Source organism: Colletotrichum navitas (genome assembly GCF_030913465.1).
Source record: "Colletotrichum navitas strain CBS 125086 chromosome Unknown LY79scaffold_14, whole genome shotgun sequence".
NCBI lineage: Eukaryota > Fungi > Ascomycota > Sordariomycetes > Glomerellales > Glomerellaceae > Colletotrichum > Colletotrichum navitas.
In genome coordinates, this window is record NW_026850560.1 from 261,395 (window position 1) to 285,365 (window position 23,971).

At 53.7% G+C, this 23,971-nt stretch overlaps 7 protein-coding genes and 1 non-coding gene across 8 annotated transcripts; 4 read left to right on the forward strand and 4 right to left on the reverse strand.

Annotated features, from left to right (window-relative positions):
- Positions 1-4,182: 4,182 nt before the first annotated feature.
- LY79DRAFT_91232 (uncharacterized protein) lies at positions 4,183-5,106 on the forward strand. Its single transcript, XM_060565209.1, has one exon. It carries the CDS (start codon positions 4,508-4,510, stop codon positions 5,036-5,038), a length of 531 nt encoding a protein of 176 aa, XP_060416744.1. The 5' UTR covers positions 4,183-4,507; the 3' UTR covers positions 5,039-5,106.
- LY79DRAFT_t71 lies at positions 4,259-4,348 on the forward strand. Its single transcript has one exon. It is a non-coding gene; the product is annotated as a tRNA-His (tRNA).
- On the reverse strand, positions 5,107-8,791 carry LY79DRAFT_91179 (elongation factor Tu GTP binding domain-containing protein). The gene is made up of 5 exons (XM_060565208.1): positions 8,674-8,791; positions 8,486-8,619; positions 6,291-8,434; positions 6,140-6,227; positions 5,107-5,737 (listed from the first exon to the last, which is right to left on the reverse strand). Exons 1-5 carry the CDS (start codon positions 8,691-8,693, stop codon positions 5,175-5,177), a joined length of 2,949 nt encoding a protein of 982 aa, XP_060416745.1. The 5' UTR covers positions 8,694-8,791; the 3' UTR covers positions 5,107-5,174.
- A 57-nt stretch (positions 8,792-8,848) lies between these two features.
- Positions 8,849-10,778, forward strand: LY79DRAFT_91418 (acetyl-CoA acetyltransferase). Its single transcript, XM_060565211.1, has 2 exons — positions 8,849-9,480; positions 9,552-10,778. Exons 1-2 carry the CDS (start codon positions 9,326-9,328, stop codon positions 10,561-10,563), a joined length of 1,167 nt encoding a protein of 388 aa, XP_060416746.1. The 5' UTR covers positions 8,849-9,325; the 3' UTR covers positions 10,564-10,778.
- A 788-nt stretch (positions 10,779-11,566) lies between these two features.
- Positions 11,567-15,783, reverse strand: LY79DRAFT_91467 (uncharacterized protein). The gene is made up of 4 exons (XM_060565213.1): positions 15,611-15,783; positions 14,955-15,564; positions 12,285-14,882; positions 11,567-12,230 (listed from the first exon to the last, which is right to left on the reverse strand). Exons 1-4 carry the CDS (start codon positions 15,631-15,633, stop codon positions 11,685-11,687), a joined length of 3,777 nt encoding a protein of 1,258 aa, XP_060416747.1. The 5' UTR covers positions 15,634-15,783; the 3' UTR covers positions 11,567-11,684.
- Positions 15,784-17,181, reverse strand: LY79DRAFT_91466 (uncharacterized protein). The gene is made up of 2 exons (XM_060565212.1): positions 16,905-17,181; positions 15,784-16,729 (listed from the first exon to the last, which is right to left on the reverse strand). The coding sequence occupies exon 2, from the start codon at positions 16,709-16,711 to the stop codon at positions 15,935-15,937; it is 777 nt and encodes a 258-aa protein (XP_060416748.1). The 5' UTR covers positions 16,712-16,729; positions 16,905-17,181; the 3' UTR covers positions 15,784-15,934.
- Positions 17,182-17,745: 564 nt separating this feature from the next.
- LY79DRAFT_577729 (uncharacterized protein) lies at positions 17,746-18,547 on the reverse strand (the record flags this gene model as incomplete). The annotated part of the gene is made up of 3 exons (XM_060559902.1): positions 17,746-17,778; positions 17,851-17,910; positions 17,975-18,547. The coding sequence occupies 3 exons, from the start codon at positions 18,545-18,547 to the stop codon at positions 17,746-17,748; spliced, it is 666 nt and encodes a 221-aa protein (XP_060416749.1).
- A 2,502-nt stretch (positions 18,548-21,049) lies between these two features.
- LY79DRAFT_545992 (flavocytochrome c) lies at positions 21,050-23,623 on the forward strand. Its single transcript, XM_060557206.1, has 4 exons — positions 21,050-21,435; positions 21,520-21,588; positions 21,651-21,888; positions 21,947-23,623. Exons 1-4 carry the CDS (start codon positions 21,075-21,077, stop codon positions 23,481-23,483), a joined length of 2,205 nt encoding a protein of 734 aa, XP_060416750.1. The 5' UTR covers positions 21,050-21,074; the 3' UTR covers positions 23,484-23,623.
- Positions 23,624-23,971: the final 348 nt, after the last annotated feature.

The following is a 23,971-nucleotide window of genomic DNA, read 5'->3' on the forward strand; positions in this document are numbered from 1 at the left end:
CTTAGCAGTCTTTTTCCGTCCTGGACGACTGGGAATTGCGAAGGAGGAGCGGCGCACTATAGGTGCTGGCTATACTTCCTTGTCGTCACCTCCTGTCGCGTTCTACTGTGTTTTGTGTGACTGTGTATCCGTACCTGTGCCACCTCATCGGCGACCGAACGCCTTGGCTACGTATCTCAGTCTCCTCTGGCTCCGGCTGCCGCCACTGATGCCCGATCTCATGCGTTGCCGACAAAGACATCTGGCGAACCCGGATTCAAAGATGTAAACTACCAGACTAGGTATGTCGGTGTCGGTCAAGGCGGTCGGTCACCTCGGACGGACGGAACGCCCGCCGATCCCTCGACAATCCCTAACCATGTCCGAATAGCACACCCAGGTTCGTTTTGTCTTCTGTCCACTCTTCCCGATTTCCTCGTTTACTGAGGTCGCCTCGGGAAGCCACTTGCCTCAACTAGTTTACCACTCAGAGCCTCTGAGATATGTTCCTCGGTCTAATGCTAGCCCTAATAGCCCTATCTGACTCTACCGTAAAGCTAACCTGCACTCCTACTTATCTTCCTTTTTATTATCTTGACTGCTTGCTATATTTCTTGAGCTATTACAATCTCCAGAGAGGGCACTTAGTGATGTGCGTGAGTATGTATTTGGGCTGAGCTGTCAGTTCTTTTTTTTCCCCCCAAGGGGGTGGGGTGGGGGAGAGGGAGTACGGGAGTGCCTCTTGGTAAAAGTGGTTAGATACAGCTAAATACTAAACTGCCTACGGAGTTGATACCCGCACCTCAGTCCGAGGGCGGTTCCATGACTTCGGCGACAATGGCTGTCGTGGCGGCGACAGTTTGAACCGTCAACTTCCCAATGGAGATAAGGGGGGAGGGTGGGCACATCGGCGCGCGGTGTCAAAGCACGGATGCTCTCCTCTTTCTTTCGTCCTGTTCCTTTTTCCTTCCTAGCCACTACCGGTGCGCGACGGCACATAAGCACGAACTTGTCCTCGTACCCGGCATCTCAAGCTAGGGAACACTGTTTCCTCCAAGGAATGTTCCATGCATTTGCCCTACTTAGGGGGTGGGTTCTCCTCTCCTCTCCCCTGGGTCGCTTGGCGACGAAACTTGTCCGAAGGAAACGGAGACAGAGATTGCGAAGAAGAAAAAACTCCGGCAGCGAAGCCATCCCAGAACGATGTGCTCGCTCCATCCATCTAGCTTTCTACTGCCATCGTCGCGGTCGCCCCTGTACCCTCTGCCTCGCCTGAACTCCTTCATTATCTCCGGCCATGTACGAACGCTGATGCTGCTACACCGATGGCACCACCAGCTTGGCATTGAATACAAATATAAAACCGCGCCAGGAAAGAGGGTGCCCATGGTTGCAACGGTGACAAAGTTTGGCCCCCATGGCTTTGACGTTGCAAGGGGGTGGCGCCTGCGAAAGCCACGCCTCTCCATTGACTTTTGGGCTTCCTGACGCACGGCATCAAAGAAACGGCCTAGGCCTCCCCTAGCCCATTAGTAGGAAATATGTAAGATAGACTCCCGCCATCCGTGCGTTTCTCTTTTCTGCCTTTGTTTGTTCTCCCTCGCACAACTTAAAGTTTAATGGAGTTCGAAATCCGGATCACAACCTACATCTCGTGATGTCTTCACTTGCGTATCGCTACAGCCGTGCCCACGAACGAGGTTTATGGGCCTGTGGACAGGTTGAGGAACTTTGGGCTTGCTGGGGTGGGCGTTATGGGTCTCACTACACGTTTCCCCAGTACACAGGGGCGACGAAATATGGCGGCAGTGAACAAAGAGCGTCTCGCCCGAGCCAGGGTTCGGGGTAAAAGAGGGAATCAGGAGGGACAAGGGAGAGGTTGACGATGGAAAGCGGCCTAGTTTGCTGGAGTGCTGATCTCCACCGGCCACAACCGTTCCTTCGGCTATCAAGCGTGCTGATCTTTTTGGGCGGTGAGCGGTGTCAACTCTTCTTCCATCCGACCCCTTCCGGGTCTAAAACGCTGGTGTGGCCGTTTTGCCTGTCTTTCCATCCCCTTGGGATCACTCCTACACGGCATACAGCCCTTGAGAGGACCCTGCCGGTTTGGGGTGGTATATATGGCGTGATTAAAGGCTGTGGTGTCCATTTCGAGGGGTTGGAGTGTTGTAAAGTCGGTGTGTATGAGTGCTTCCGCAATTGTTTAGTGCTTGGGTTGAGTTTGCTGGGGTGGATGGGTCAACTCGAAGCGATGGGTTATCGTGCGCACCGGAGGAGACTGGGGGCGAGGTAACACGCTACTGGGCAGGGGCAATCGTAGCTGTAGCCGCAGCCTCAAGGTTATGTCTCTGTTTTGAAGAGTAATGGCAAGAAGAAGGAATAGCCCGCATTCAAAGGTCAGACAGAGACGGATCGATGCATGACGATAGCGAACAGGTCAGCCGACGGACGGCCAGGTAGTTGTCTGGCTCTCTTCGGGTTTCCGAGGGGTTGCAATAGGATCTCAGTGGAGGGGACATACGTCTACGCCGTTGGATGATCCCCAGCCGATCGGCCCTCCGTGCGGCCGGTCACAGCGGCGGAGTTTGGGGAAAGACAGACGGAAGACAAGAGAAGCGAGAGATAGGACGTTGCTTGCTGAGAAAGTCGGATTGCAAGGGTTCAAGTATCAATGCCCAAGTCCAAGGCGACCATCCTACAACGATTGTTCCGGCCCGTCGATGATGGCAATAGGGGCTGCGGCACGAAACTTGGAATCTCGATGTGGGTTGGGATATTGTTGAGATATTATCTCTGGTTACACATGCCGTTCCCCAGCATGCAGGCTAAGTAGACAGGACCATGTGAGCAGAAGTTGTACCTTAGCGCTACTTCCCCCCATGCAGTTCGACGATGCCATTGTCGCCATCGACCCTGTTACCGCGGAGACGCAGTCGAGAACTAAAGGAGTGGTGGGGATGCAGGAGCGCCGATGGCTTGAGGCGGAGTTGTACTTGTCACAGAGGAGTTTTCGTTTCATTTCCGGGGTTGTTGGGGGATGCTCACTTGTATTCACACGAGTTAGGACTTGTTTCACGACGGCCGGATCTGCCGAGGCATATGGCTCTACCCGAGGTCCGTCAAGAATCTCCGTACTGGCACGCTTGTCATATTATGTATGTACCAGGCATCTTGACGGTGGCACCGGTCGTGCGACTTGCTACTTTACCAAGAGGGCAGTATCTGTTCCGCGCTGCATCTTGCGTTTCTTCGCCATCTCCGGGTTTGTCTGCTTTTGGAATAAGCAGCAATCAACACTTGATCAAACTTGTTGACTTGGTATGCCACCTCGAGGGTGGATCTTTGAGCGAGGATTAAGAGGGCAGGCAGTCTTCCAGGTATTTCTGGACGCCGATGTTTCTCGGGCCAGGCATGCTATTCATAGGTCATCATACCACATGGTTCGTCGATGTGGGTAACGAGTATTTGATATAAGCATTTGTCACTTGATACGACTTCAGGTCAGGTGTCACAACGGCAATGCGTCATGCCTGATTATTCCTCATTTATCTCGTCCTGTCAAATAAGCCAAGCATCTGATGTGTTATCAATGGTAGGAGAAGTGTACATTTGTTGTTCTAAGATAACCATGGTATTGTGCCGACTGGTGGATGTGGATGTCTTGCCATGGCTCCAGTATCCGACCGAATGTCCTCTCATCCCATTCCCATACAACTGACCTGCGAGTCCTTAGTAGACACGGAGTTTGCGTGCAGTTCTTATATCGCTGGGACTATATGTGAAGCAAACATACATACTATCGTACAGAGATTCGGCATTTCGGAAGTGAACATGCTCAATGCAGGAGACGCGCCCAATGTAGGAAAGTACACGTACCATGATATTCAAGCCGTAGTTGAGTGTGGTCAGATTCCGAACTCGTCACTATGCATGTACACTTGGCCTGATTATCCTCCAATCCGATGAGCGCTTCCACCTGGCGATAGCAACATGCAAAACCAAATCTGAGGCTGACGACGGACCTCCCGAGTTCGAAGAGGCGCACAAATCCTCCAAACTGCCTGTTAAGACCCTAGTACAATTCCATAGAAACATCTCGAGAGGGGCGAAACCGTTACGCTATTGAGTTCTTGCGTTCTTGCTGGCAAACATATGGAACCAACCTCCATCGCATGAGTGGGACTTTATTTCAGTTCCTTGCAAGCTCTCGGTACATGGGTTTCTGCCGGGGCCGGAACTGTCAAGCAAGGATCAGTTTCTTCGGGTCCGTCGCAAATTCGCCCAGATCGTCTAGTTGGTTAGGATGATACGTTGTGGTTCTTCTATACAGCGATCCGTGTTGACGGCGGTTCGAATCCGCCTCTGGGCAAATTTTCTTTTGCCTTTTGCGTGAAACGATGCTGCGGAGCCGTCGTGATTAAGTTGGACCACAATCGTCGGGTTTTTCTTGTGCGCTTGTTCGCCCCGATCTGGTGTATATTCGCCCGAATGTCTGTTGCCGGCCCTCGATTCGTCAATCGAAAGCCGCATGAAAGGACCCGTTCCGGCGACAGCCTCACTCGTCAGCTCGCACATTCGGCCAGAAACGATCATGGGCATCTTCATCTATCCCTGTCGTTTGCCCTTGAGCCGAATCAGCCGGGCATGGAGGAAGAATCAAGATGAGAAAGCAAAGCCACACGTTGTGATGCACTCTTTCGACACCGGTTCCCAATTCGAGTACGTTCATAGGGTGGTCAGGTTCAAGTATTGCCAGTCACCTGCGTGCGAGATAGATACATCCCGTGAGCCATCTCCAAACCATATGAAAAACACACACCACCTTTTTCGTCACCGCGCTCTCCCCCATCAAGCTGATACACAGTCGGCAACTAGTGGGGAAATTCTACAAGATCCCGTACCGGGGACACATTTTGACAGAACGCGTCAGTCGCGCAGTTTCTGTAGTCTCTTGATATACACAACAGCCCTGAGTACTGGTCGTCTCATGGCAAGTTCATCTGCTCATCTTATAAATGCCATATCCTCTCTACTCCATCACCTGCGAGGCAAGCTCTGATCGACGGAGTGCATATAGCCCATTACCCGCACACAAGCGCCGCGCCGTGCTGTCCAAACGACTCAGCAACGCAGCCGCCGGCTTCTGACACTCCTGCGCACATACATCCGCATACTTCCGCCATATACGGCAGCCACTAGTCGCCAAGCGCACCACTCTCCATAAGGCTCTGGTAGAACTCGGGCTCCAAAAAAGTCGCCACGCTCACATCCTCGCTGAGGCCCTTTCTCCTCCTGGTCTTGAGCACAAAGTCTCTGGCCGTGGCCTGGGCACTGGCCGGCTGCAGCGGCCGGATAATGACCTCCTTGTCAAGAGGGTCACCCGGCACAATGCTCCAGCTGTCAAATGTCAAACTGACCATGGCCATGCCCTTGGTCTTGATGCGCAGGTCCGTCTCAAAACCGAACGAGTCGATAACCGGAATCAAACCGTTGACGCGGTAGAGAGGTGTGCCCGCCACCGGACCATCCTGGAGGACGTGGCCACGGCGTCTGGCCAGCGTCGTGTAGACCTCCGTAGCAGAGTCTTCAGGCCCTGTCACCGAGACGGAATATAGCGGCTCCATCAGTCGAGGAGAGGCCATCAGGAATGAAGAATAGCAGGCCCGCCTAGAGGTGGGGATGATCTGACCGCCTCCACGGAAGATGGCCTCCGAAGCCAATGAGACGTCGGTGATCCTGAACTTTGTATTTCGAATAGCTGTTCCACGCAAAAAATCGTTAGCGGTTGGCTGCTGACTACTGGTGCACCGGCAAAGGCTGGGGAATGGCCTGATGTGGGGTCTGTTAAGGGCCATGCCCCCCATCCCTAGTCAACCACAGCCTCTCCTGGAGACATGGTTATGGAATGAGGTTTCGTGTGCAGAAGCAGGCTTTGGTCTGATAGGTCGGGGTAGGGGATGAAGGAGGCAATGGTTCTGTTGCTAATGCAAACCATGCCCAAAAAAAACACCCCAACCCCAACCCCAGTTCCATGTGGAGGACCCTCCCGTAAGCCAATTCCGTCTGATTGGGGGCCAATGGCGGGTCTGCTGGCTGGTTCCACGTCCAACACAAAGACAGAAGGCGGATATTAACAAGGGCAAGGGAAATAGGAACTTACGCTCTTCACACAGGGGACCTTCTCTAGTCGCCCAGCTAAAACCTTGGCGAATGGTCTCCTTCACTGTTGTCAGAAGCTTCTTGTCAACCTGTAGTGCCCGTTAGCTTATTGCTTGTCCCTGTGAGTTCAAGAATGGGCAGCAAGGCCTCACCTCCGAGGGCAACGTATCGTCCTGCAGGATGTTGGGACCCATCTCGTCAGGACCAAAGGCCCAGATGCTCCTCGCTGCCAGCTTGTCCCAGCCGTAGTTCTCTTCAAAGTAATTGGCCGTCTTGCGAATGGGGTCCCTGATCTTGACTTTGCCAGACTCGATGTCCTCTGAGATGCCCTTGTCCAGCTGCTCGGCGACCATCGTGATCTTGTTCTTCTTGTTCGGTGTGATGGCGTAGCATTTTGTCGCCGATTGTTCAACGACAGTCTCGCAGAATCGTGTAACAGGATCCGACACCTTGATTTCCATGTCGGCGTAGAGACGTCTCAGGTCGTGAAGGACGCAGTCCATGTATAATTCGCCAGTGCCCAGCACGATATGCTCTCCTGATTCCTCAACCTTGGTGGTGATCAAGGGGTAACTCTTTTGGATCTTCCGCAGACCGTCAAGCATCTTGGGAAGCTCTGAAGGATTTATAGGCTCGACTGCCACCTTGAGGACGGATTCTGTGAAATGTGTGACAGGCTTGAAGATAAAAGGGTCCTCGTCGTCCTCAAGCTTGGGCGGCACGAGGGTTGCTGTCTTGACGATGGAGTTGTCGACTCCACCAAGAAGCACGTAGTTACCCGCTGGTACCCCGTCCGTCGGGATATTATATCTCGACTCGCCAATGAACACATCGGAAATTGTTGCCATCGCCATGTCTTCGTCGTCATCTGTCGAGTATCCTTCTCCCAGGACTCGAACTTGCATGCCGGGACGAGCTGTACCGCTCAAAACCCGACCAAAAGAATAGAAGCTTTTGGCATCCGCTGTGCTGAAGAGCTTTGTGACATGAATAACTAAAGGTCCATCCTGATTACAGGACTTCATGGACTCAGACACCTTCGTGTCCAGAGGGCCTGTGTAGTACTTCTCCAAATACCTCTCGGCTGACTCGTCGGGTGACGGGATGTGGCGCACTATCATGTCGACGAAGCCAGTTGACGGACCGAAGAACTGTTCACACACTAGCTTCAGCAGAACCTTAGCATCGGCCTTGTACTGAGACGGCTTCAAAGTGATGCCGAGACCACCCAAAACAACCTTCAGATCTTCAGGGCTGTCGCTAATGGTGTGCGTAAAGATTTTGTAGATGGGCTCCAGTACGAAGTTGACGAACGAACGACTTGAGCGGGTTTCCAGCGGCTTGCGAGTAAAGTTTCTCTTCTCAGGGTTGAAGTAGATGTCCCCCCACAGCCTCTTTGCAAAGTCCTCTGCGTTGATGCCGCCGTACGTATCGGTGTACATCTTGGCGAAGGACTGCAGAGTAAAGCACCACCCCATGTCTGTGCAAGCAAAGAGGACGTTTCCCTTCTCAGGGCTTATCCGCCTCGTCTCGCCTTTTCCTGGAACTGTGTTTTCGATGACAGTGTTGACCTCCTCGATCACATGCTTGAGCTTGAAGTACGCATCCTTGGGCGGCAGCTTGAGCTCCAGGATGAGACGATCCATCTTGTTGAGAATGAGTGTTAGGGGAATATCCTCCAGGACCGCGTGTTTGATAATCTGCTCGGTGTTGACTTGCACGCCTTCTACGATGTCAACAACCAAACAGACTCCGTCGGCTAATCTCAAGCTAGTCGCAACCTCGTCAACAAAGTTGACATGGCCAGGGGTATCCAGAATGTTGACCAAGTGGGATTTTCCCTTGGAGCTTGGTAACACCAAGCTCATTGGCGACGCCTTGATCGACACTCCTCTTTCTCTCTCGACAATGTGAACATCGGTGTATCTGAGCTGTTCGTCTCTCTTCTTGCCGACCCGGCGCTCGAGTCTATCGGTGATGTCGTGAGTCTCCAGCACAAGCATGTCCATAAACGCGGTCTTTCCGTGGTGAAGATGCCCTGCTAGCGCAACGTTCCTTATTTGGTCGGGGAAGTTCATTAGGTCCGCCATGAAGCTGCGGTCGAAGAAGACTGGGGGCAGGTCGGTCTCCTCAATGTTGAACTTCTTCTGCTCTACCGGCGCAATGATTGGTTGTGACAGAAGCTGCTCATCTTCCTCTCGTACCAGTACCTCGACTTCATCTCCGTATACTTGTTGCGCTGTCGGGTAGTACTGTTTGTCTTCGTGCAGGATGATCGCGTTCGACGGGCCATCGTCTGTTCCCAAGTCAGCCAAGGTTTTAAAGCAACAGTATGAGTTGTACATGCCGTCAATTTCCATCAATTCTTGGCCAGTGGCCGCGGGCGCTTCGCTGGCATCGTCGCCGTAAACATAGTCGCCCTCCGCTCCCCTTTCAGACGCCTCTTCAGAGCCAACATCCTCACCAATGAAGTTACCGAACCTAACCAATTTGTGAGTTCGATGATCTAGTCATATTGAAGAAGTTTCAACTTACTCGTCGTATAGATCGTCCATTTTGGCGTCTAGCGATGTCAAAAGGAACTTTTATCGCAGGTTACCAAAAGGCTGTAAGGATTCTCGATTTAAGCGCAAACGCAAGCGCGTTGAGCATGACGCCTCTGGCAAAGTTTCTTGCGAGGCTGCCATGTGGCTTGACTACGTGAGTGGCTGCGAGGCTGAGTGGCTGAAGCTGGGTGATTGGCCGCCGGTCCGGCGCTACAGAAGCCGCTACCTCGGAGGGGCTTGACAGTGATCAAAGCTTGACAGACCGACAGCTGCTACGGAGGGTCTAAACAACCCCACCAAGCATTAAAATGAGGCGAGGGGTAGGTAGGATGAGCACGTCTTACTGATAAGTGACCGACACCCAACAAAAACTTGTCATTAAGTACACAACAGCTCCCAGCTCGCCTTCTCAATACTTCTCACCATATCCTCAAGACCGCACTGTAGCCGCCCTCAAAATGGCCAACCTTCCTCCCGTCTACATCGTTTCTGCCGCCAGAACCCCCGTCGGTTCTTTCTTGGGGTACGAATGAGTCCACCCACCGAGACAAGCTGTCTTGACCGCTTAAAACAAGAAGGCTGACATCTTTTCTCCTCTCCCAGCTCTCTGTCTAGCCTCAGTGCCACTCAATTAGGTGCACATGCCATCAAGGGTACGCGAATGTCTTACCAAAGTTCCAGGACGAGACACGGGGCAAACCAATGCTTACTCCTCCACAGCTGCCGTCGAGCGAGTTCCCCAGATCAAGCCCGAGGATGTCGAAGAGGTTTTCTACGGCAATGTTCTGTCCGCCAAGTACGTCGAAAAGAGTCCCAGGAAAAAAAAAAAAAAACATAACTCCGCGCAGGTTCTGACTTGAAGACTAGTCTTGGACAGGCCCCGGCGCGCCAATGTGCTCTCGGAGCTGGCCTTTCACAGGGCGTTGCTGCCACGACCGTCAACAAGGTCTGCGCCTCGGGCATGAAGGCTATTATTCTCGGCGCCCAGACTATCATCACTGGTAACGCTGACATTGTTGTCGCTGGTGGCACTGAGTCCATGACGAACACCCCTCACTACCTCCCCGTTCTTCGTAACGGCGCCAAGTACGGCGACCAAACCCTCGTCGATGGTGTCCTCAAGGATGGCCTGACTGATGCTTACGGCAAGAAGGAGCACATGGGCATGGCCGCCGAGCTTTGTGCCAAGGAGCACGACATCACCCGCGAGCAGCAGGATGAGTACGCCATCGACACCTACAAGAAGGCACAGGCCGCCACTGAAGCCGGCGTCTTCTCCCAGGAGATCGCTCCCATCGAGGTCTCCGGTGGCCGTGGCAAGCCTAACATCAAGGTCGACCGTGACGACGAGGTCAAGAACCTCAACGTTGACAAGCTCAAGGCCATGCGCCCGGCCTTTATCCCCAACGGTGGCACTGTCACCGCTCCCAACGCCGCTCCCCTCAACGACGGCGCTGCCGCTGTCGTTCTTATGTCCGAGGCAAAGGTCAAGGAGCTCGGTGTTACCCCCATTGCCAAGATCCGCGGCTGGGCCGACGCCGCACGTGAGCCGGAGCGCTTCACCATTGCTCCTGCTTTGGCCATCCCCAAGGCCATCAAGCACGCCGGTCTCACCGAGAAGGATGTCGACTTCTACGAGATCAACGAGGCTTTCTCCGTCGTTGCCCTTGCCAACATCAAGTTGTTGAACCTTAACCCTGAGACGGTCAACGTCTTTGGTGGCTCCGTCGCCATCGGACACCCTCTGGGCTGCTCCGGTGCTCGCATTGTCACCACCCTCTCGACCGTCCTTCGTGAGAAGAAGGCCAAGATTGGTGTTGCCGGGATTTGCAACGGCGGCGGCGGTGCGTCCGCCATTGTCATTGAGAGCCTGCAATAAAGCAAGGAGAGCAATTAAAAATCCACCCCTCTAAATCTACGCCATCTCGGAGGTCTTAGTTCATGCAGTGCGGCTCAAGTAATTGACTCAGGCTGCCGCATGGGAGCCGTGGCCTGGTAAAGCGCGCACAGCCAGTGTCGTGCCGCCTGGGATATTGCACTATTTTCGGGCCCTTTTCTGTAGTTATTTGACGTAAAGGAAGAGCATGAAAGTTCGCTATAACATTGCCCGGCGCGTCGGGCTCACTCACCTCCCCACCAAAAAGCTAGTATACCAGCTTTAATATCACGAACGAGACGAAGCAATCTTACTCTTTCCAGTTCCCACTTGGGGGCTGCCGGGGTTCCTTTTTTTTTTTTTGCGCCTTTTTTTGTCCATCTCTCTCGAGCAAATCAGTTTTGGATTAGATGGCCTGATAGAACCCCACACATGTTGCAACCTTTAAACCGAGAGCTATGGCTATGCCTCGCGTTAATGATTAGTCTTCACAACCTTCACTGGTGTCTAGCATATGTGGCTGCGCTTCAATGCCGCGATATCGGCCTTCTGTGGTGGATCTCAAGGTGGCTAGTGATCAATCACATGGGCCTGCCGCCACTCGGAACCATTCAGTCACAACGCGTCGGAGACCGAGCTGTTTGACTTGCAATGCTTTTCTTCTGTGCGTATACACAGCTATTGTACACTTGCGAAAACTAAGCTCGGAGAATGAAACAAATCGAAGGAACGCACCCCGAGATGATTAAGGGCGAAAGCAAGCCGCTGCACACTTCTAGATGAGGACCCCTTGTCTGTTTCCTCTCTGTGCGTCACACCAAAAGCAAAGTTCAAATCGAAAAAGGAAATGAAGCAACGCCGAACCCATTCCACGCCATCCCATGCCATCCCGTCCCACGTTTTACCAAGTGTGGTCAGGGTATCAAGAGACAAACCCACGTAAGTTATTGGGTAACATGGCAGCCATGCCGCTCTGCACCGCTATGCCGCCTGGTATCTTCGTAATGTGAATTCTCAGTCTTCGTCACCCCCGTGTCCATCCCGCAAATCCCACTGCCGTCATTGCGTGAGCCTTGGGGCTAGGTATGGTCCCTGAGTAACAACGTACGCCGCCGAGCGCAGTTTCACTCTGCGGTGTCCATTGCCTCTCCGACATCGGAAGAAGGGACTGTACCCTCCTTCAGCCATTTCGACCAGCCCTCATTTAACTTCTGGACATCGGCCTGGTTCATGCCTTTCATCCAAGGACTGTTGAAGACGAACTTCTCACGGAGCTTGGTATCGCGCTTGTTGCTTGCGTTCTTGAGTCTCTCGAGGTGTCGTTCGCGGCTTTCCTTATCGTTGGGAACATTGTCGTAGACGAAGTATTCAGACGTGCCGGCCTTCCATACCATCTTACTAGAATTGAGGCAAATGCTGATGGAAAGATCTTCGTCGAAAGAGATAGGCTTTGGAATCTGGCTATCCTCAAACTTCTCGTCGCTAGAGGGAAGGTTGCGTGCCAGAACTGTTTTCTGAAGCTTATGGCGAGGCACACCTTCTGTTGGCTCCACTTGGATAAATGATGAGATATAGTATTGCCAACGGTCCTTGGCCTTCATCTCATCCATGTAGAACGTTGTATCTTCGCGCTGCAGCCAACGGACTGCGGCTTCGGATTTTTGTGGAAACTACACGATCAGATGTCAGATATGTTGAGTGGACTGATCTCTACTTTGACTTACCCAGCATATGACGAACATCTCGCCGTCCTTGACACACTTCTCTGCATACTTTCGAGCAGCAATCTCAGCTTGGTAGTTCGTCTCGTCCTTCTCACGGCTGTGAAGGTATTGTTGAATGAGATCAGGAGTCTTCTCCTTTGCGTCAGTGCTACTGCAGGTGAGAGCGAGCCGGCATAGAGTCTTGAGAAGGTCCTGAATGGTGTATAGCTTCCAACCGCTCTTCAAGTAGTAGTGACGAAGAACATCTTGATACCGAACCTCGTCGATATCACCAGTGATGTATTCCTCAACGAGCTCAAGCGTCTTCGGCCAGAACGTTGAAGGATCGTCATTTGGGCCAAAGTAGTTCAGGGTGTTGTCGGCCAAGCCGATATCCTTCGCTGGACGTGGTCGGTTGACACGATTGATCTCTTCAATAACACTTTCTTTGCTCTCCTTGACATCCCTCAGGCGTGTGTACACCGTCTGGAACACGTTGAAGAAGACGAAAATTGTCTGGTTGCAGAAGAAGTTGTACCAAGGTCGGGAGAAGAACCCGTCGGCCTTCAGCTCGCCATCAGCAGTCAGAAGGGCATCGTCCCCCGTCGTCACAATAGGTTGTGGCACGATTGGCATCCAGCGTTCGTTTGACACATCAGGCCCAGCACCATCTTCTGGGGCATCAGGCATCTCCTCTTCGTTGGCCGAGCCCACTTCAGGAGTTGTCTCTTTGCTGCCGGATGCTGCGCTTCCCTCCTTCTGCGCACGAGGCTTAGAACCATTGCGACCGGGGTCAAGTACACCACGGAGCAGATCGCCTCTTCTGCCAGTACGACGACTACGGCCGTTGGTAAGCTCGGTTGGAACGGTCTCTTCGGCGTCATCTTCTTCTGACACATCCTGAAGCCTAGGCAAGCGTCCATCAATCTCCTCCTCAGGAATATCAAAGAATGCGGGGATGAAGGTCTCGAAGAAGTCGGAAATGCGTTCTTTCTCCGGGACGCTGTGCTGACCGCTGCTAACAGTGTAGAGCATCATCAGACGAAGTAATTCAACGACAACCTTCTTGTCGGAGAAGTCCCAGACCAATTGATGGCGCGGAGCCTTGCCTTTCAAGCTGCGCTGGCGCCTCTGTTCCTCTGCCTTCGTCTTGATAACATCGACGAGATGTTTAGCTGAGAGGGTCCTCTTGTCGTTTTGCTTAACAAGAATACCCATGTGATCGAGACTCTTGAGATGCATATGTTCGACTTGAGCATGCCATACCTTCTCCCATTCACGCTGAGAGAAGCGCCATTCCTCGTCCTTCTGTTTCATACGGGTCAGAACAATTGGAACCACGTTCAACGGATTCGTGAACAGGTCGTTGACAACTTCGGGGCCCTTGTCGCCATAAATCTTCTTGCAGACACGCTTGAAGACCGACGTGCTGTGCCCAGCCAAGGCTTGGGGCATCTGGAAGTGCTCCCTCTCCAGTGGCGACATAACGCTGATTTGCTGGGCTACAGGTTCCAAGAGCTGGATGCACTTAAGGTTCGCCTCAATATTGAAGTCGTAATCGTGGCGTTCTTCTTCGATGCGGTGCAAACCTTCCTCAAATCCATTCTTACGATGGGCGACAAAGCCAGAGTCTTCTGAGGCCCAAGTCGGATGCGAGGCCCAGTCGTCGTTCAGAACAGAGTTGCACAACTCATCACGACCGCTGCAAGGCTTGAGGCGTTCCTGAGAGATAGTTAGAGGTGAAGGGCAGTAGAAATAGGTCAGACGTACCCTCTTTGGTAGCAAACGGTAGCTAGGGCCATAGCCTCGGCAGTTGCTCAGGGACACTTTACCGCTAGGCGGAGCAGGTCGATTATCGACAACGTCCTCGTGAGGTTCGTATTTGAGGAACGCCTTCCAGAAGCCCATAAGTTCAGGATTGGCGGCGAAGAAAACACTGCCCTTGTGGAAGACCGTGTTCCGGTCAATGATCGACTGGCTGAACAGATTGCAGACTTTGAGAAATTCATTGAATGCGGTCTTATTGCTGAGATACTTCTTGACCTTCTCGAAGAATGCGATCTCATCTGAGTTTGTCGTAGAAGAAGTTGGAGGCCCCAGAGGCTCCGGCAGAATCGGTGTTAAAGTTGGCTCAACCGCAGAAGCATCAGAGGTAAGTGCTTTGTTATGCGCCAACTTCGTTCGCTTGTTATTCGCGCCAGCAGGGGGCGGCGCACCAGGAGCAGCTCTGTTAACGGGAGGGACGGTCTCGACAACAGCTGGGACAGGAATGGGTGTTTGCTTGTCCGTCCGAGGTCGCTTCTTGCTGTTCTCTTTGGAGGCACTGGGGGGTGCAAAGCTGCCAAGAGGGGGCATCTTCTGACCGCTCATGCTAGGCTGAGGGGTCTGATTCGGGCCAGGGCCAGGAGGAAGCTCATCATTTGGTCGTCCAGGCGTGCCCTTCCCTTGTCCAGCGGATTCAGGCAAGAACTGCTTAAAATCTTCAAGTAAATCGGGTGCTGTGTGGAACAGAGTTGTAACCTGGGCGTAGACGTCCTGTATGGGCTTTTGTTCTCGCTGATAAGTCTGGAGAATTTCAAGGAATTGTTTATAAATCTCAGGCTTATCCTGAAAGCGGTTCTGCGGCGTGGTTAGTGTGCGAGGTCTCGGCCTTGGGAAGGAGATGACAAAAAGGAGTCTAGATAGACTGACCTTGATTTTGTTCACGTAACTAATTGCATGGTTGAATTCAACAGGACCACGGCGTTCCATATTTGCTTGCTGCTGCTGGTTGGCAGTACCGTTGACATTTGCGGGTCCCGTAACCGGAGTTGGCGTATGCGCGTTGCGAGGCGGCTGCTGCCCATTGTTCGCATGAGCTACACCCTGCAGAGGGGGACCACGTTGCTGGGCCGCCCCTTGAGCTTCGAAAGCCGCAGCTAGATTCTGAGCAGCGGGTCCGAATGACCCGGGGCCATTCTGCACAGGCGTGCTAAAGTTGGCTTCGGGGCTTTCGATGCTATGCTGGGGCTGCTGAGGAGGTGGCGGCTGCTGTTGTTGCTGCCAGTTATTTCCGCGCTGGGGGAAGAGAGGCTGCGAAGCACCACCGGGATGCGCGTGGGCCTCGACTTGCGTGCCTCTACCCGCGATGGATTGAACGGTGGTGCCCATTGGCGTTGTAACTCTGATGGTGTTCGGATCATTGCCAGCGCCGCATTCGATTCGGTAGCCAGGTGGCAGGAAGGTGTTGAAGCCTTGGATCAGATTGGGATGGCCAGCAAAGAGCTCCGAGACGCGGTTAATAACCCCGGGAGTATCGATGCTGTTATGGTCAGCCGTGCCTACCAGGCGACGGATAGAGCACCTACGCTTGGCTCTTGAAATCTTTCATAATATCAAGAAAGCGGTTATACACATCGGGTTGGTCGTGAAACTGTACTTTAACCTGGTCCAGATAGGTCAAGGCATCCTGACATTCACAATTAGCCCCGCTCTCAAATTTAACAATGATCAAACTTGGTCCCAAGCTTTACAGTGAACATGTCCGCCTTCTCCGTCATGGCTGCCGTCGCGTGTGGTTTGTGGACTACGAGCAAGTCGACGAATTACGCATTGTTTTGGGGGGGGCGGATATAATGAGGGATGATGAAGGAGAGGTGCAAATGGACATGGAGGGATTGGAAATAGAGTGTTCACGCGGCGCGGCGCGGCGCTGCATCCTGTATCGGCGCACCAGCCCACACTGATTTCCACTTTGAATGGCCAAGCCACAAGCAAGAGAGTCGCCAAACGGTCATTTCGTTATGCGAAACTTGCGATACAAGATTGTAACTTACGTTCAAAATTGGTTGCTGGCCATGGGCAATGCCGCCTTGCGCTTGTTGCTGCGTCTGGCCCTGGCCAGCAGCAGCGCCAGCGGTACCACTGCCACTGCTCCCACCACCGCCACCGTAGAGCCCTTGTTGCATCGGTTGCTGGCCGTCGCGCTGTTGCAACGGGCCTCCGAACACAGGGGGGCCACCGCTAGCAGCGCCGAGAGAATTGCTAGGTGGAACGGTCGTATGCGGGATCGGCGCGAACATCTGGTGCTGGACACTCGGGTTATTCGGTCCGCCGTGCTGCGGAGGTCTGCTATTATCCGGTTGAAGGGGGCCACCAAAGTTTGCGCCAGACCCTGATGGAGCACCAAGGGGCATTGGGGGACCGGAGGACCCTGAACCATGGTTCGCGAGAAGGCCGCCAGGGCTGTGGATAGCGCCCATCGCGCGAGATGCAACAGGTTGGTGTATGGGGATCGAACCGGCGTTGCTGTGATGGGGGGGTCCAGGAGGATAGCCTTCGCGGCGACGCCTATCGGCCTGTTCTTGTTCGCGTCGCTCCATTTCGTCGGCTTCCTGAGCGAGACGGCGACGATTCTCGGCCTCGCGCTCGTAAGCGTCGGCCTCGTCAGCGGGTTTACCGCTCATCATCCTTAGATCGATCGTCTTCTACGAGTTGGATGTCAGTGGCGGGCACGTAGGAGAGGTACGAGTACGGAGGGGCTGTTGTGGGAGCTTGCACACTGAAGAACCTGATGGGGGGGCTGGATCTTCAATCGCGCAAGCTTTGCGTCGGCCACCGGTTCGCAGAGAGAAAGGGACGGGAGAAAGATCGAAGACTTACAGACTGATGCTACAGAAGATATAAAGTCTACATGAGGATAAAACGACTGATCTCAAGATGCGGTGTTGAAGGCCTACACAAGGTCGTCCTGTAGGGAAAATTCGTGATGGTTTACGAGCTTGGTAGCCAGCTGCTCAAACCCCTTCCTGGCTGGTTCGCATGAGAGACTCCGAGCGCGGAAGAAGCCGGGTCACGTGAAGATAAGATCGTTATCAGCCAGGATCTGATTCTGAGGTACTTACAGTAAGTACTCGGTCAAAAGTCTGGTCAATTAAAAGCTACAGTAGATGGCTGAGGCATAAGGTCAAGCTATTAATGGGTCCTCTCTTCAACTCTTCGTTGGGTTATCCTTACTACTGTGACGAGACTTTTGACCGAGTACTGTACTGCAGTACTGTAGGTAGTTCCCGAGATGGCGTAAATGTACATTGTATTTTTTTGATCTGATGTCTGTATCGCTTTATAAGTGTCCTGAACCATGCCTATAAGGATCTTCCTTGCTCTATGGCTGATTGCGTCAAGGCTATATCATATTGCGTTGCGCGGTGTCTGAATGACTGATAGAAGGTGGAAATGGTCTGCGCCGGCTCTATGTTCTATAGCAAGCTTCAAACTGATAGGGCAGGTTGCCATGAAAATCCAAGCCATGCTCTTTCTAGGTTGAGACAACCACACCAGCTAGCGACCTATGAAAAAGTATTAGAGATCATGGTACGATGTTGCGAAGAAACTTGGAGACTGTTCATTTAGTGCTGCCCGGGTATTCGTGCACTGTCTGTCTTATCCTTCATCTACTCGTCCCCAAGCCAACCCTGCAGGTATTCGTTGCTAACCCGAAGATCTAAACATAGTTGCGGACCTCCTTGATAATCCACTAGGTACACGAGTTAGCCAACAATTCGGTAGGGCATGCTCATGAGGGCTTAATGGTGCTTGAACAACTCACGACTTCACCGTTGGCGACAGTGCTTGCGACATTGACAACCTCAATATCGCCAGGCTGGATCTAAGTGTTCCGTCAGTTTCCGCCTATAAGCATAAAAAATAAAGAAGAAAAAAAGCCTCGGTACGAAACCCACAAACTTGGTCCCATGCTTGCTCTCCCACCAAATGTCCCGATCGTCACCCATCGTCTTGGCCTTCTCGTTCTCGGGCCAGGGGCTCATAGCGACCATGTGTGCCTCGACAAACCGCTGGATATTCTTCTGGGCTCTATGCCGACCATCATCACCCTCGTACACATTCTCCCCAAGTTTCTGGTAGTCCTTGGGGTCTTCCCACGGCTTTCGGGGCAACTTCTCCACAGCAGAGTTAAGCGGCGCCAGCACCGTGGTGTTGCGCGCCTGGTCATCGAGGCGGCGGGAGGCCGATTCGACGTCGCGTGTGAAGCCAGCGAAGATGTTGATGCTCCGGTCACGACCCATGACGTCGGAGAGCCTCACGCCATCTTGAGCCAGCGGCGGCTGGGAGTCGGATGGGTCTGATGGTGGCATGGCTGGACCGACGTGGACGGTGTCCACGAGAGGTTTCTGGCGGAAGAAATGCGGGGCGTAGGGACCGGAGCGTTCTACGGGGAGCGTTCTCAGTTGCGCCGTTACCACGGAGCAGGCAAGAAGAAGTAAAAGGGCGGCGGGCCGCTTCATGTTAGCTTCTGTCTCGAAAGGTTTCCGTGTGCGTCAAAATCAGTGTTCCTGCCGGCTGCATCTCACGAAGGCAGTGCGCCAGGCTTGTAAACCACCAGCTCAGACTGCCATGGGCATGATGCAGTTCTGCGGCTACAAACCCCCCACAGAACCTGATTTTTTCAATGATGTCTGGACCTTGATTGGTCATCCGCGTACATGACATCATCCTTGCTTCAACAATAAACAGCGCAAGCGTATTCTGTATACCTACCTAGTAGCCGCCTCTGCTGACAGTGGTATTATGTACTGCCTACACCAAAAGTGTCAGACAGAAGACGAAACTGGAGCTGCACGCCGCCTCTCGATGCACGATACCCCTCGGGTTGGATAAATGAGCGTTCCTTAAGAAGGCGACGACGCTTTATGAATTGATTGAGCTTAGCTTACCGCATTCCGGAAGGTCGCAGGGGTACGCCGTAGACGTCCGCAATGTCTCTGGGCCTTCTGGGCTCTTCGGAGCCTTTTGTCTTGTAGGAACACACATTTGTGGAGACGGTAAAATCTCCACAAGGATATGTGGTCAAGTTACCGGTTTTTGGGGTTTACAGACAGACTGGCACAGGTGAACGAGGAACGCTCGGGAATTATTGCTGTATTGGAAACGGGGCATTTTGAAAACCCCCAACATGAATAGCTGTCAACAGCACCGGCATGGGCACCGACAAAGACATCAACATCCTCAGGAACCAACCAGTTCTCATGAATCATGAAAGGATGAACTGAGACGAATTCGACTGGATGGGTGGCAAACCGAGTGCTTTACCGTCAGCGGAAGTGCACCTGACCTGTCCAGATTGCCCGCACAGCCCGCGCTTTTTGACGCCCAAGATCCCCTATCACATGCAAGTGCATACGATACTGGTTTACACGAGCCCGCCCAACCTCTAAACATACGCCAGAAGGTTCCCCTGCGCGATTGGAGATGACCTTGCGCGGAGGATAGAATTCTTAATGAGTGCGCTGCGGAGGAAGGCTAAAATGGGACGCGGTGGTCGGCCCAGCAGCGACGAAAAGAGACGGCAATCCAGTGAGAGATCCTCGGTCAGGTGCTTAAAGTTCCGGGCCGGGCATCATATGACCTGCTGGTAGGCATTCGCCGGCATCCGTGTGGGGAGACGGAGTTAGTCGAGACAGGTGGGCGAGGCGTGGTGTGAGTGGACGAGACTTTTGAAGAGAAGACGCTTCGCCAGGTTGCTCGAGCAGCCACAGCCTCAAATGCAAGTGCACAGGCTAGAGGGGCTGAAGAAGGGTTTTGGAACGCGTCCCATGGGTGGTGCTTATGCCCGTGAAGATTCATCCATCACCTGGCATTACCCGTCGACGTTCGACACGAGGCATCTACCGACAGACTAGCTCGCATCTCGTCCACGTCTGTGTGGAGGGGCGACAAGAGGGATCAACGTCTGGTGTTGAGAGGTGGGCGGGATACCTCAAGCTTCGGACGGGAAACTGTCAGCACGAGCACGAGAGAGAGGCACCCGTGACCAAAGTGACCTTCACATGTCAAAAAAGAGACAACGGCGTGTGGTCCAAGGAATGGCCTGAAACTGTCCCCCAAAAATCTTCGGAAGCCTTTTTTTTTCTGCGACAGCACGCTGCCTTGCTGGGCATGTACACTACTTCCAATTGCCTCGTGAAAGTCCACAGTTGGAGCTAGCAAATTGCCATCTGCCCTGCCATCCCTTCTCTATCTAGCCTTGGGTCGAACGGCTTCACGACGGACAGACCATCTCTCCCCCCCAATGCGGACTCTCCTGTTCGACAAGCAGCAAGCAATTACATAGCAGACTAGCCATGCCAACAGCAGCAGCAGCTGGGGAGCCACCCGATTAGCCGCACCCCACACTTCCCCCAGTTTTGTAATGTCGCGGTCCACTACCCAAGTCCATCTCGGCCAGAATTACTGCGAGAGGACAGTGGGGGGGGGGGGGGGGGGGGGGGGGGGGCTGGTCGCCCCAATTACTAGAGCATCTACGGATACATAGTAAGCTTGGAAAAGGAATCCCCTCCCGAATCGGCCACAATTACCTGTCGCGTCGTCTCGGTACAAGGTAAGGTCTGTTGACTCTTCATAGTCATCATTCTTTTTTGTTGCTCTCTACTGCTTTTGCTATTGCAACTGGGAAAACAAAGAAAAACATAGGAACAGCAGACAACATTCTTGGTGAATTAGTTTCCCCACAGTCGCCCCCAAGCAACGCAGCCCGCTAGGGGCACTCCAGGCTCTACCTAGGTAGTCAAGTGCCCATTGTTCCCGCCCCTTTGTGTCCCTCCACTCTGCTGCCACCGCTTGACCAAAAGCCTCGTTCTTACTGGTTCGTCCGCACTGGGCGACGCCAACTCTCCTCTCCGAATCCCCCAAATGCATCCCCAGGGCCCCAGACTACCTACCTAGTCTCCCCCGGCCCTCTCCTACCCCGACCCCTCCACCCCAAATTCGGCCCAAAACCGACTAGTATGGTGGGCGGTCCAGTTGTGTCGTTCCATGAGAGTCTCCAATGCTAACCCCCCCTGCTTCCTCCGCAGCGCTTCGACCTCGGCTCACGAGTCGCCGTGTCAGCGCGACGGGCTCTGTACTGCTGCACCTACCGAATCCCCCCCCAAGAAGTACCAGAACCAACCTCGTGCCTGTCCTTTGTGCCGTCTTCCTCGGCGTAGCAACGACGAAGGGACGCTTCTCTTCTCGGATTTCTTCTTAAAACCTCTCCATCTAAACTCTCCTCCTCCCCACAACCTTCTCTCCCCCCCATCCATCCTCTTCGTTTGTACTCCATACCTGTTCTCTGGAGCGCATCAGCACACATTAACCAAAATGGCACCAAGAGTTATCGTCGTCGGCGGTGGTCGTAAGTTGCCCTCTCAATCCCCCCCGCCCCTCGCGGCTCAATGTCGCCTCGTCTCGCCCTTCACATGCTAATTCGTGACACCAGTGTCCGGCTTGAGTGCTGCCCATACCATCTACCTCGCTGGAGGCAACGTCGTCGTCCTTGACAAGCAGGGTAAGTTTCTCTCCGCCCCTCATGCATCTTGCCTGTCGCGAAGCTGACAACTTGTCGCATAGGCTTCTTCGGTGGCAACTCCACAAAGGCCACTTCCGGCATCAACGGTGCCTTAACCCGGACGCAGGTCGATACCGGCATCGCCGATAGCGTCAAGCAGTTCTACGATGACACTTTGAAGTCTGCGCGTGACAAGGCTCGTCCTGACCTGATCAAGGTCCTTACCTACAAGTCCGCCGCCGCCGTTGAGTGGCTTCAGGATGTTTTCAACCTAGACCTTACCCTCGTCTCGCGGTTAGGGTAAGTTGATCACTGAATTCCTTGCTTTCACACGATCCGCCTCTAACAGCCACTCTAGAGGTCACTCCCAGCCCCGTACCCACCGTGGACACGATGCCAAGTTCCCCGGTATGGCCATCACCTACGCTCTGATGCAGAGACTTGAGGAGCTCGCCGAGACTGAGCCCGGCCGTGTCGAGATCATCAAGAAGGCCCGCGTCACCGGTCTGAACAAGGACGGCAACACCGTCACCGGTGTTACATACGAGTTCAATGGAGAGGAGCAGAAGCTTGATGGTCCCGTCATCCTCGCCACCGGTGGTTACGCCGCCGACTTCGGCGAGACCTCTCTGCTCAAGAAGCACCGTCCTGATACCTACGGCCTCGCCACCACTAACGGCACCCACGCCACTGGTGACGGCCAGAAGATGGTTATGGCCATCGGCGGTAACGGTATCGACATGGACAAGGTCCAGGTCCACCCAACTGGTTTGGTCGACCCCAAGGACCCCGGTTCCAAGTGGAAGTTCTTGGCTGCTGAGGCCCTCCGTGGTGAGGGCGGTCTCCTGCTTAACGCTGACGGCGACCGCTTCTGCGACGAGCTTGGCCACCGTGACTACGTCTCGGGTATGATGTGGAAGGAGAAGGAGAAGAACAAGTTCCCCATCAGACTTGTTCTCAACTCCAAGGCTTCCAAGGTCCTTGACTTCCACACTCGCCACTACTCCGGCCGCGGCCTAATGAAGAAGATGACCGGCGCCGAGCTGGCCAAGGAGATTGGTTGCAAGCCCGAGCACCTCCAAAAGACCTTCACCACCTACAACGCCATCGCCGAAGGCAAGCAGAAGGACCCCTGGGGCAAGAAGTTCTTCCACAACCTTCCCCTCGACATTAATGACGACTTCCATGTCGCGCTGATGGAGCCTGTTCTCCACTTCACCATGGGTGGTATTGAGATCAACGACAAGGCCCAGGTCCTCAACAGCGAGAAGAAGCCCTTTGACGGTCTGTTTGCCTGCGGTGAGCTTGCCGGTGGTGTCCACGGTGCCAACCGTCTCGGTGGTTCTTCCCTTCTCGGATGCGTCGTTTATGGCCGTGTGGCTGGTGACACTGCCAGCAACTACCTCTTCCAGCAAGCCCTCAGCGGCGCCGGAGGCGCTGCGTCTCGTCTCGGTCAGATCTCTCTGCACATTGACCCCTCGCAGCCCGGCCGTGTTACGATCGACTGGAACAACGCCGGCGGCGCTGGCGGCCAGGATATCCCTGCTCAGCAGACCACCTCGGCCGCTGGCCCCACACCCGTTAAGGACGGTCAGAAGGCGTCCAAGCCCAACAACCCCAAGGAATTCACGATTCCTGAGAAGGAGTTCACTATGGAGGAAGTTGCCAAGCACAACACCAAGGAGGACCTGTGGGTCGTTGTCAAGGGTGTTGTAATGGACCTGTCCAACTGGCTCGAAGAGCACCCTGGTGGCCCCCAGGCTATCATGAACTTCATGGGCCGTGACGCTACCGAGGAGTTCGAGATGCTGCACGACGACGAGGTCATCCCCAAGTACGCACCACAGCAGGTTATTGGCCGTGTCAAGGGCCAGACGCCAAGTTTGGAGATTTAGGCTGTAGGATGATCTATGACGCGGGCACGATGGAACTTGGCTTGGGTAAAACAGTGATAACCGGAGTAATGGGTGTGCATTGGCGCACTTTTGAATTTGGGCATTTTTTTCATAAGTAGACACTATCTTGGGATTGGGCTCATAGATACGTGTTGCATTCTCTTGGATCCAATGGACCTCCACCTATCTCTGTTCACATGCAAATTCCCTTCTACATCGTGCACATTGCAACCATGGCTCTCCCCTTTGATCAATGAGCTTGTACTACCCTCCAGAATCCTGGGTCCCCGCCGGCGATCGCACCCACTCGCAGGTTACGACATCCCCTGACTAACACGCCAACATTCAAACGTATGAGTCGCGAAAACAAGAAATGCTCAGCAGAGTCTCACCCGCGTCGCTGTGATTGGCGGCAAGCCCAAGGTATGGGTATCCGAACATAGTGGAAGCTTGGGTATCAGGGAGTGAGTTGTGCTAAGATATGAGAG